Genomic DNA, 13,412 nt, shown 5'->3' on the forward strand with positions numbered 1-13,412 from the left:
ATTTGTAGAATGGTGTTTAAAATGGTCAAAATCACCAGAAAAAATAACTAAAGTACCTTGTTTCAACGGTTTTGTTATAACTATAAAAGCTATTCTTGCAACTTATAAAGCACTCTTAAGTAAAAATGAAGAATTTGAATTAGCAACAGGATTATGCAATCAAGACTCCGTGGAACATTTATTTTCCAAACTTCGACAACGCGGAGGATTTAATCCTAATCCGACTGCAAGAATGATACGACTTTCCATCAGGCACATACTTTCCACAGGATATATTCAAACGAGTGACAAAGGCAATGTGCAATGCCCAGAAACAGAGACTCTGATTAATGAACCGAGTAAACTTACTAAGGCTATAGAAAATGTTATGGAAATCAGCAGTACAACTCTAGAATATGATGTTGATGAAAACGATAAGTTACTTGCAGAGGATGCAAATATAGTAGAAGAATATTTTGATTACAAAAATATCAAAAATGATGAACAACATAGCAGTTACGATGACAATGCAATAGCATTCTTCGCTGGATTTGTGGCACGTCAAAGTTTTCAAAAAAGTAATTGTGAAAAATGCCGCGATGTTATGATAAAAACGCCAATGGACAAGTTAACAGCAAATGAGAAATACATATTAGGTCCTTGAATAAGTTCTCGCTGTTTTTTTTGTTAAAAAAAAACATTTATTTAAAATATAAGGCTTACAATAACTTTACTCAAAGTATTGTCCATCATTAGAGACCACACAGCAATGCCTCCAATTCTTCGTCTTCAAACTTTGTCGGTGCTCCAGAACGTTCTTTATCTTCAAGGTCAAAGTCATTATTTTTAAAGCGCCTAAACCAGTCTCTGCATGTCGTATTCGACAGAGCATTGTCACCATATGTTTCAACAAGAATTCTGTGTGCTTCAGCTGCAGATTTCTTTTGAATAAAGCAGTGCAATAAAATTCCCCGCAAAAACACTTTATTTGACACAAAAGTAGACATTTTCGCAATAGGTAATTAAACACGTGGTTGACACTGTGGTAAACTGTATCTACTAGAATTTGAGGTTACATATAGTACTACTTAGCTGATGCGTTTCCGTACGAAATTCCATGCACAGAGTGCCGCTACGCCATCTTTTAAGAAACAGCGAGAACTTATTCAAGGACCTAATACAATTTAGAGAATATCCGAATGATGATGAAGACGCTCCGACAATTACAAAATTAGTACGCCCAACAAATTATTTTATAAACATAATGAGAATACAGTTATTAGTATTTAATAAAACATGGCAGCATTATTGGGCATCTACACAAATTCTGGATAAAATTGTTGCGGAGTGTATAGAAGAAACAAATAAAATGCATGCTACATGGTTTGATATTAATGATGTGTGTTATAATCATCGAGTGCAAACATTAAGATATATGATTCTTGTCAAAATATACTCTCGCACGAGATACAATAATCGTGCTGGAAAAAAAAAACTGGTGCACCTCTCAGAAAAGTTAAAAATTTTTTGAACAAATAAAACAATTGCGTAAAAATTATTCAATGGAAAAATTTAAGAAAGGAATATATATATATATATATATATATATATATACAATATATATATATAAACGTAAGCGTAAGCGCTTACGTTTAGTTCTCTACCATAGGCCTAAAAAAGAAAATGAAAGCAACAGAATTTAAAAAAGAAGAAAAAAGAGAAAGAAGATGAAAAAATAATAGGAAAAGGTAAAAAAGGTAAAAACTAAAAGGTAAACTAAAAGGTAAAAAAAATAAGACAAATCAAAGAAATTACATACGTACGTAGACACATTAATCCTTTCTTTTGTTATGTTTACTTGTATCATGATATTGCATTGCAACGCTCAAATGCATACAATATTAAATATTTGCAAATAATTTAACTTTTTAATAAACATTATTTTTGAATGATAAAGAATAAGTAGGAATTTTTCAATTTCGTAGAAGATCGCAATAACAGTTGAAACATTAGCCTAAATCACACACTGCCAGGTTCTATCACGGATATTAAATAAAAAAGGTTTAATATGCGATCATGCTAAGAAATTTATAAAATCATGAGCATTTTTATTATTAGCAATAATGTGATACAAGTAATGATAGTAATGAGATTTAAAGAACATTTTAACAATAAAAATATGATCATTGGCATATGATATTCTAGAGAGAATAAGGAAAAATTAATAAATACATATACATTTGCTACAACAATAATATAACTCCAAAATTGTGATTTTTCAGGAGACGATTTAATATAATAATAGTACATGTAGCAACCTTTTTCCCTGTGCTCATAACTACAATATTTTTTATATTTGAGTTGTCATTGCTGCAACAAATGAGCGATATAAATAATAAAATGTATTCAACCAAAATAAGAATAAAACAGATGAAGACTATATAACAAAAAAGATGTTCTCAAATACACACGCATGTTGGGAAAAAGAGACACCAAAAGCATATGAATAATATAATTATTTAAAGGAAATCTACAGCATGCAGTGTAAATTATTAGTGTAGATTATTAGTGTAGATTTAATGTAGATTAGATAAGACTTAATAGTCTGACATTTGGGATCTGCGCATAATAAAAAAAATAAGGAAAAGAGTATAAAAAACAGAAAATAAGAACGGGAAATAAGGAATAGTTCAATATCAAACATGAAATGCAATTTAGTAACGCAGAATAGATAAATTTTTTTATCCATTTTCTATTTTATTGTGCTCAATCTCTTATGCAATTGTTTCAACTATTTGCGATCTTTTTGCATGTTTATTCATATGCCAATGAATTATATAGTCATATTAATTTAATAAAAATGTATTTATTAAAATAAGTTATGTAGTTATCATTTTTATAGTAAGAAAAATTTATATTTCTTGAATATGTCCTACGTAAAAAAAAACATTTTATTACATAATTATAATAAAATAACATTATTAAGTAAATGCTAAGTATATAACAGTTGTGTTAAGTATATAGCAGTTATATTAATATTTACAGTTTTAATATATTTATTAATAAAATCAATTGTTCATAAATTACAGCTTATGAAACAACTTTTGCTTCATGCATTACATAAAAATAGTGGATTAGGCCTATTGGGGAATCCGCTATAAAAAAAGCGCACCATGCTATCTACCGCAAGGTGGTGGGGAAATGATAGCGCTTCAAACATTTTCTAACAATGTAAAGGAGGACAAAATTTATTGTGTGTAATTTCACAAGGAAACAATCTCGGTCTTCCTAAATATTGCTTAACTTTTAATTATTAATTATTACACATCTCTTCCACTAATACAAGATACAATAACTCGTGTTAATTATATATATTAATATATATACAGGGTGTTTCATTTTAATTTCTCCAGGCAAATATTTCGGAAAATAATAAAAAATCGAAAAAATGTTTGAGACAAAAGTTGTACGGTTTCTAGGGGGACATAAGATGGTGCTATTAGTTTGACCTTCAAAAGTTACATGAAAGTTACGTGAAGATCATTTTGAATTTCTTAAATGGAATACCCTATATATTTTTGCTTATTCTTGCAGCTTATGTTAAAAGCTTTCGAAAACACTATAAATAAATATTTTTTCATCAAGTACTTTTTGAATTATAAAGGTTTGAAATTAACAAGTTTTAACATAAAATGTAAAATATCTTGTAAAACATTTAGTTTTCGATAATCTTACCTTGATACTTTCATGCACAAAATAATGAGATCAATTAATTGGTATAAACAAAACAAATAGTTGCTTTTAAAGTAAATAAGTATGCAGTTGCATTGTTGCATATTACATACTTTTTTAAATAATTATTTGGTCTCATTATTTTGTGCATAAAAGTGTTAAGGTAAGATTAGCGAAAACTAAATGTTTTACAAGATATTTTACATTTTATGTAAAAAAATTGTCAACTTCAAACCTTATAACTCAAAAAGTACTTGATGAAAAAATATTTATTTATAGTGTTTTGGAAAACTTTCAACATAAGCTACAGGAATATGCAAAAATATATAGGGTATTCCATTTAAGAAATTCAAAATGATCTTCACGTAACTTTCATGTAACTTTTCAAGGTCAAACTAATAACACCATCTTATGTCCCCCTAGAAATCATACAACTTTTGTCTCAAACATTTTTTCGATTTTTTATTTTCCGAAATATTTGCCTGGGGAAATTAAAATGAAACACTCTGTATATATATATATATATATATATATATATATATATATATATATATACCCAGCAAACACCGATATATAATTGTCACATTGCTATAATAAAACGGAATATAACAGGTAATATAACGTGTACGTTACATGTAACATCCATGTTAGTTGTAATTTCCCACTCATAGATGTAACATTTTAATATAACATATATTACATTGTAGTTATATTGTAATTATATACCAAATAGCACATTGATGTATTGATAAGTCAGTGCTATCTTGGGATATAATAACAATATAACTACAATGTAATATATGTAATATTAAAAATGTTACATCTATGAGTGGGAAATTACAACTAACATATACGTTACATGTAACATGCTTGAGTATATAACATTTATATATTGTTAATAGTAGATATCTTGTATCGCCAGTGATGAATAAAATTAAAAATAACTGTGAGACGACCCAACTGGCTTAAATTAATTCTTATTATTATTAGTTTGATGCCATATACAAGAAAAGACAACGTTTCGACCTTAGGTTTAGGTCCTTATCAAGTCTAAAATTAACATTAAAAATTAAAAAATACAATAGATGTACATACAAGAATTTCGATTTTTAAGAAAGCAAAGCGCAAACCAAGATTGTAATTACAAATTAAAACGTACCTTACAAATTCTTTAGTGCAATATATACTTAATTTTTTTATTTTACATATTTCAATATAAATACTGTGTCACATAAACGTTCAGTATGGATGGTAAAGACGAACTAAGTTAAACAGCTTTGATTATTCTATCATAGATCGGATTCAAATTCTCTGTGTCTTTCTGTAGGTTGATCGTGTTATTGAATTTTTTTATAAAAAACATTTCAGCAATCTCTCTTTTCCTAGTGCAACCGTTTGCAATTTACGCATAAAACAGAGATAAATAACAAGATTAACTTTCTGGATACATTGGTTTTTAGAAACAATGGTAAACTATTGACTAGTTGGTACCAGAAACCCACCTTCTCTGGTAGATATTTAAACTACTATTCTAACCATCCGTTTAAATACAAAGTTAACACTATTAATAATTTAGTCGACCACGCTATTTTGTTATCGGATAAACGATTTCATAATGAGAACTTACAGATAGTTAAAAAAATCTTGTTGAATAATTGTTTCCCTAGGACGATCATTGAGCGATATATGTATAAAAGAACATGTTTTTTAGAAAATTCACATAACGTAGTTGACAAAAATAATGTATTTGATATTTCGTCTTGTATTTTAATGCCATATGTTAAGAACCTAAGTAAGACTATTGAGAGATCTATTAAGAAAACAGGCTTAAGCGTTATTTATACGATTCCAAAAAAACTAGATACGTTTATTAAACCCCGAAAAGACAAATTACCTAAAGCCGATATGACCGAGATAGTTTATAAAGTTGACTGCAACGACTGTGACGCCACATACATTGGACAAACTAAAAGACACCTTAATACTCGGATTAAAGAACACATGAATAATATAAAAATGCATGTCAGCAACCAAAATGTTATAAGCAAACATAGAAATGATTTTTCGCATGACTTTAAATGGACAAACTTAAATATCTTACATCGAGAAACAAACACTAGGAAAAGAGAGATTGCTGAAATGTTTTTTATAAAAAAATTCAATAACACGATCAACCTACAGAAAGACACAGAGAATTTGAATCCGATCTATGATAGAATAATCAAAGCTGTTTAACTTAGTTCGTCTTTACCATCCATACTGAACGTTTATGTGACACAGTATTTATATTGAAATATGTAAAATAAAAAAATTAAGTATATATTGCACTAAAGAATTTGTAAGGTACGTTTTAATTTGTTATTACAATCTTGGTTTGCGCTTTGCTTTCTTAAAAATCGAAATTCTTGTATGTACATCTATTGTATTTTTTAATTTTTAATGTTAATTTTAGACTTGATAAGGACCTAAACCTAAGGTCGAAACGTTGTCTTTTCTTGTATATGGCATCAAACTAATAATAATAAGAATTAATTTAAGCCAGTTGGGTCGTCTCACAGTTATTTTTAATTTATATATTGTGTTTGCTGGGTATATACAGGGTTTGTATTTTAAGTAATGAGAATATTTTTGTCCTGACGCGGCTGTACACCAGAGGGCGCTCCGACCGGTTGGAGTCGGTAGTGGGGCCTTCGACCTTGATAACGCTCCAATCGGCGGTCGCCTGCTGGCTTTGGTTGAGGCAGGATCAGGGAGAGCGTGGCGTAGACGTCTTCAAAAAAGTGTGTGCAAGTTCAAAATGCAACAAAGCATTGAACAGCGTTACGCAATCAAATTTTGCGTTCGCCTTGGAAAATCGGGTGCATCAACGCTGGAAATGATTCAGCAAGCGTACGGCAGGGAAAGCTTATCGCAAGCTCAAGTTTTTAGATGGAACAAAATGTTTAAAAAAGGCCGGGAGAGCGTGGAGGACGAGCCCCGTGCAGGTCGCCCGTCAACATCAAGAACCGCAGAAAACGAACAACGTGTGCGACATTTGCTGAACACGGACCGGCGTTTAAGTGTTCGCATGATCGCAGAAACGCTAGGAATGGATAAAATGGTTGTGCACAAAATCATTAGTGAGGATCTTGGGATGAGGAAGATTTGCGCCAAACTCAAAAAATGGCATCGTAACAATTCCACAGCCTCCCTACAGCCCCGACTTTGCCCCAGCAGACTTTTTCCTCTTCCGCAAAGTGAAAACCGCCCTCAAAGGGCGTCACCACGGGACCCTGGATGTTGTCAAAAGGGCTTGCACGCATGCTCTGAAGGATGTTTCGGTTGGTGACTTCCAGGGAGCGTACGAAGCGTGGAAACGTCGCCTGCAGAAGTGTGTTGATGCTCAAGGAGCATATTTTGAAAACTACTAAAGTTTTGTAGCGATATCTCTAATAAATTATTTTTTGTGGACTTATTCTCATTACTTAAAATACACACCCTGTATATATATACATTATATATATAATTAATAAGATTTAATTGTTGAAGTTTCTGTGGGCCTCCCTAATGTACTGTACTGATAGAAAGGAACGTTAGGTAATATGCGTAGTCGAGTGGGTGAGACGACGAGTTAGAATTCTGGACCTTTCAAGTTTAAAACCTGCTTTTTCTATTTTTTTTAAAGGTGTATTCAAATACTTTATTATGTGTAAGACAATAAAGTAATAAATTATTAATTTATAATTATTAAAATGATTTCATATTTTTCAACAATTTTATAATTAGGAAAGATTAGAATTTTTTTATGAAAACTAAAAAAATATTAAATTGATTACAAACTTATAAAGTTTTAGTTACATAAGCAAAATTGTTAAAAAATGTGCGTATAATTTTAATAATTATCAAATAATAACTTATTAATTGATTGTTCTTATACATAATAACTTTTGTGAATACACCTTTGAAAAAAAACGAAATTACAAAAATTAAAACAGCAGGGTTTGAACTTAAAATGGATTCTAGCACCAAGTTTCTCAACACGAAAATTATGGGCGTAGCACGGACTCGCACCAAATACAAACTTTATCGACCCTGCCAGAAAATGGGTGTGCAGTTAGTTCCGATATTGAAAACGGGTGCGAGGGGCGCTTCAAGCAGTCCCGTAAAAACGGTAACAGCCAAAACGCCGGCCTGGCCGCTCTCATCTTTCTCTCTGTTAATAGACAGATCGCCAAAGGCCTGTCTAAAGAGGAGACCGTCATTTTTGCCCCTTACCGACACACTTTGCCTGGTTTGAATCCAGGCTAATAAAATCCTTTGATTTTACAAAAAACTTTGCCTTTGATGCGAGTTCAAGCTAAAATATTTTTATTTTACACGTATAATCAAAGGATTTTAGCCTGAATTCGCACTAAAGGCAAAGTTTTTTGGTAAAATTAAAGGATTTTATTAGCCTAGACTCGAACCAGGGGCAAAGTGTGTCGGTAAGGGGCAAAAATGACGGTCTCCTCTTTAGACAAGCTTTTGGCGATCTGTCTATTAATCTGTGACCTAACCAAATCCAACAGCAGTTTAAGGGTCAGTAGGAGGCTCGGCCAGACTCCGAATTGCTGTTGGAGGCCTCACACGGTGACAACGCGAAACTCCGGTTTCAGTGTTGCCAACGCTAAAAAACCAATTCTCGGTTTTTATGTAGTGGTGTATGTCTGTACACGTACATACACCATTGCATTGCTCACGCAGACGCACTGTAAGAGAGACAAGGACCGATAATCACGTGTTATCCTTGTCCCTCTACTGTGCCGGTATTTGCGAGATGCGGTCTGAAAATGCTTTCTGGCCTTCCGTAGCAGAAGACAGTAATGTAGCAAGGCTAATAAGCACCCACTTTTGTAAATTTTATATATGCTTATGCACATATGTGTGTATATATATGTAAATAATATCAAAAATTACATAATGTTTCCAAATTGTACAGTGATACTTAATAATAATAAAATAATAAATCAAAGAGTGAACTAATGTACAGAATGTAAGACACGAGCTCTTATTAGACTTGGCAAATTGATTGCTTTTTTTATTTTGTACTTTTTCATCGACTTTACATATCGTCAGCGCGATAGAAAGACAAGGAGAGAACAACTATCAATTCTAGAGTCTGTTATAGAACATGTCGTAAATTTATAGACTAATAAATATGTATTATTTAATTACTTTTTAATTATATTGATATTAATAATTTCTGCTATATAAATTAGTATATGAAAGAAATGTACATAATGGCTGATTGTGAGTGCAAAGGTGTTCAGTCTGTCACCGTGAAAACTCGGGTTCAAATCTATCCGTATCAACATTTTTTTTATTGAATATTAAAAAATTATTAAGACTCACTTTTAAAAATATATTTTTTTCAAATAATTTTTATACAGGGTGTTCCCGGGTTAAATGGCCAAACTTAAAATATGAATTTGGTACCTCAAAACAAACAAATATTTTATCTGGAAGTTTGCTCGCAAAAGCTTCGTTCAAAAGATATCGACTTAGTAAGTTACAAAATCATAGGAATGAATAATGTCAAAATATTTATGTTTTGTCTTTGTTTTGAAGATTGAGGGTCATTCATAGGCTTCTGTTGTTTACAAACAGAATCGATTTAACGCAGTGTACCAAATAATTGTTAGTTCATTGAATAATTTCGTGGAGTAAAGTAGTACAATATGCCTCGTACATATATTCTAATAGTGAATATGCTGATATGGTATATTTATATGGGTTTTGTGATGGAAATACTATCGCTGCTCGCCGTGAATACGCCGCGCAATTTCCGAACAGAAGATTGCCGAATAAGCATGTATTCTGTTTAACATTTCAACGACTGAAGGAAACTGGATCATTTACAATGGTGCCCAGAGCTGATGGAGTTTTTGCATCGCTGCAGAATGAAAGAAGAACAGTCATCATATTGCAGCATTTCGACCAAAATCCATCAACAAGTGTCCAAAGATCTGGTTCTCAATTAGAAATTTTACCTACAGTTATATGGAAGACACTCTCAGCTGGACGTCATCCATTCCATATTCAACATGTCCAACATTTATTACCGGCTGATATACCACGCAGGAAAGCATTTTGCGATTGGTTTTTAAACCAAACAAATAATGATCCACAATTTTGGCAAACGATTTTGTGGACAGATGAGGCTACATTTACCAGACAAGGTATTCTCAATCAAAGAAATAGTCATATTTGGTCACATGAAAATCCTCGAGCAATCCGTGAACAAAATTTCCAACACAATTTTCAGTGTAATGTGTAGTTAGGAATAATTAATAATACTTTAATTGGACCCCATTTTCTACCAGTTTGTTTGAATGCAAACAATTTTCTCGAATTATTAAATACTCAAATGGATGACCTTTTTGAAAATATTCCTTTGAATTTGAGAAGAAACTTCTGGTTTCAATTGGATGGATGTCCTACTCATTATGGTAGAGGTCCTCGACAATGGCTTAATGTTCATTTTCCTGGAAAATGGATCGGTCGTGCTGGACCTGTAGCTTGGCCTCCGCGTTCACCGGATTTAACGCCTTTAGATTTTTTTGTATGGGGTACTCTCAAGCAAAAAGTATATAAAGTGCCTGTTAACAACCTTCAATCATTACAACGGAGGATAGTACAAGCGTGCGAAGAAATTACAGATGTACAATGTCAGTCATCCACTCCTTCTGTGATCGATAGGTGCAATGCTTGTCTCCGAGATGGAGGCTATCATTTTGAACAAAATATGTAATAATTAACAAAATATTTTATAAATTTTGGTTACTGTAAAGCAATAAAAAAAGCAATGAAAGAGATAAACCTAGATTATTTAGGTATTATTTATTCCTATGGTTCTGTAACTTACTTATTCGATATCTCTTGAACGAAGCTTTTGCGAGCAAACTTCCACAGGAAATTTTTGTTTGTTTTGAGATACCAAATTCATATTTTAAGTTTGGCCATTTAACCCGGGAACACCCTGTATATATATAATATATACGAGGTGTGTTCAAAAAGTATCGCGAATTTTGTGTTTTTCCAAAAATTATTTATTTATTCATGAATATCTATTTTGTCCCCTTCAAAGTAATCCCCACCAGATATTATACACTTGTGCCAACGTTTTTTCCAATCCTCGAAGCACTTCAAAAAATCATTTTTTGTGATCTTGTTCAGCTCCTCCTTCGATGCCGTCTTTATCTCCTCAATCGTAGCGTAGCGTCGTCCTTTCATGGGCCTCTTCAGTTTCGGGAACAAGAAAAAGTCACAGGGGGCCAGATCTGGGGAATACGGTGGCTGCGGTATTATTAGTGTGTTGTTTTTGGCCAAAAATTCGCGCACAAGCAACGATGTGTGAGCAGGGGCGTTATCATGGTGCAAAAACCATTTCGCGGCGACCCGTGTCATGCCCAAATCATTGGTAAAAATCGAATGGCACGAGCCAATCGATATGTTTAAGTCCTCAGCAACTTCTCTAACGGTGATTCGACGATTGACCAATACTATTTTCTTCACTTCATCAATGTTTTCGTCTGTTGTTGACGTGCTCGGGCGTCCGGCACGCTCTTCGTCGTTCACATCTTCTCGGCCCTCGGAAAACATTTTGTACCACCGATAAACGTTGCTTCGGTCCAAGGTAGCTTCACCATATGCCACAGTCAACATTCGAAATGCGTCCGCGCACTTAATTTTGTTTTTCACACAAAATTTGATACAGATTCTTTGATCCATTTTTTGGAATAGGCAAAAATCGAAGACGAGCCAAAACACGTGCAAGCAAAGCAGCTGTCAAAAATTAACTGAACATTCAAAATGGCCGTACTTGTCGGCATAAATGAGAAACATGAGTACCAACATAACGCCACAAAAAAATCGAAAATCGAATATACGTAACCCGCGGAAATTCAAAATTCGCGATACTTTTTGAACACACCTCGTATATATATATATATATATATGTGTGTGTGTGTGTGTGTGAGAGAGAGAGAGAGAGAGAGAAAATTTTACATATGCATATATATATATATATATATATATATATACAGGGTAGGCCATTTTAATCTTTCCACTAAAATTTCTCAAAATCCAAAAATTTAAGACAAAAATGTTTCAGATAAAAGTTGTATGGTTTCAAAGGGGACATGAGATGGTGTCATTGATTTGACCTTGAATAGCCATTTGAAGGTTACGTGAAGGTCAACTTCAATTTCTTAAATGGAACACTATATTTTTTCTTGCATACTTTTGTAGCTGACTTCGAGATCTTTCCAAAACACTACAATAAAATATTTTTTCATGAAGTATTTTTTGAGTTATTAAGGCTGCAAATTTGCAGTATTTTGACATAAAATACAAAATATCTTGGGAAATATTCATTTTTCGATTATCATACTTTAATACTTTTATGCACAGAATAATGAGATAAATCAGTTGATGTAAAGAAAACACATAGTTACCTTTAAAAAAAAATATGAAAATTGCAATAAGCAGTTAGATAATTTTTCTTTAAGACAACTATGTGTTTTCTTTACACCAATTGATTCGTCTCATTATTCTGTGCATAAAAGTATTAAGGTATGATAATCGAAAAATGAATATTTCCCAAGATATTTTGTATTTTATGTCAAAATACTGCAAATTTGCAGCCTTAATAACTCGAAAAATACTTCATAAAAAATATTTTATTGTAGTGTTTTGGAAAGATCTCGAAGTCAGCTACAAAAGTATGCAAGAAAAAATATAGTGTTCCATTTAAGAAATTGAAGTTGACCTTTACGTAACCTTCAAATGGCTATTCAAGGTCAAATCAATGACACCATCTCATGTCCCCCTTGAAACCATACAACTTTTATCTGAAACATTTTTGTCTTAAATTTTTGGATTTTGAGAAATTTTAGTGGAAAGATTAAAATGGCCTACCCTGTATATATAAAATTTATTAAATATTAAAAATACATTTTTTACACATGAAATGTTTTTTTATTTAAATAATCACAATTTTAAATATGATATAACACGGTGTTCAAAAATTTTTAATTAAATTTTATTAAAGAAAATTACTTGAAATTTTTTACATTAAGAATTTAAAGGCTCCTTATTCTCTTGTAGAAATTTATCGCTACGCCAATTAATCACTTATTTCGAGTATTTAAAATACTATAATATACAGTAATTTAAGTATTCGAAATAAAAGTGATTAAGTACTCGAAATAAGTGATAAATTGGCGTTACTAGTGATAAATTTCTATAAGGGTACGCATTATATTGAAATTTAATTTTTCGATATAACTTTCAAAAATGTACACGAGGTACAAAAAACTTGCTTGAGCATTTGTAAGACTTAAAATTGGAATTAATTCTTAATTCTATTAATTAAATTTCGATATAACACACCTTACATCCGCGCACGGCTCACATATAGCCTATTTATATCTTAGTGCAATTTTTAAATTCTTTATTTTTCACAAAGTTCACCTTTTTACGTTATCAAATATTTTTGGTACATGTTTTCAAGAATTTTATATGTTTACTTACCGCAGTTTCTTATACAAATGTAAAATCTTTTATCGCAGTCTATAAAAAATTGAAACAATTTACAATTGTATAATATGATATTATTATTATTACAATTTCTATATATATGCACATCTGTCAAATATCGTGATTTATTTCACATTAAAATT

At 31.7% G+C, this 13,412-nt stretch overlaps 1 protein-coding gene across 1 annotated transcript; it reads left to right on the plus strand.

Annotated features, from left to right (window-relative positions):
• The first annotated feature begins 232 nt into the window (after positions 1-232).
• Positions 233-7,121, plus strand: LOC146721273 (uncharacterized). The gene is made up of 3 exons (XM_085487207.1): positions 233-628; positions 1,157-1,477; positions 6,897-7,121. Exons 1-3 carry the CDS (start codon positions 233-235, stop codon positions 7,119-7,121), a joined length of 942 nt encoding a protein of 313 aa, XP_085343333.1.
• Positions 7,122-13,412: the final 6,291 nt, after the last annotated feature.

The sequence above is a fragment of the Nylanderia fulva genome, unplaced genomic scaffold, assembly GCF_048542155.1.
Source record: "Nylanderia fulva isolate GAGA-0341 unplaced genomic scaffold, ASM4854215v1 Scaffold51, whole genome shotgun sequence".
NCBI lineage: Eukaryota > Metazoa > Arthropoda > Insecta > Hymenoptera > Formicidae > Nylanderia > Nylanderia fulva.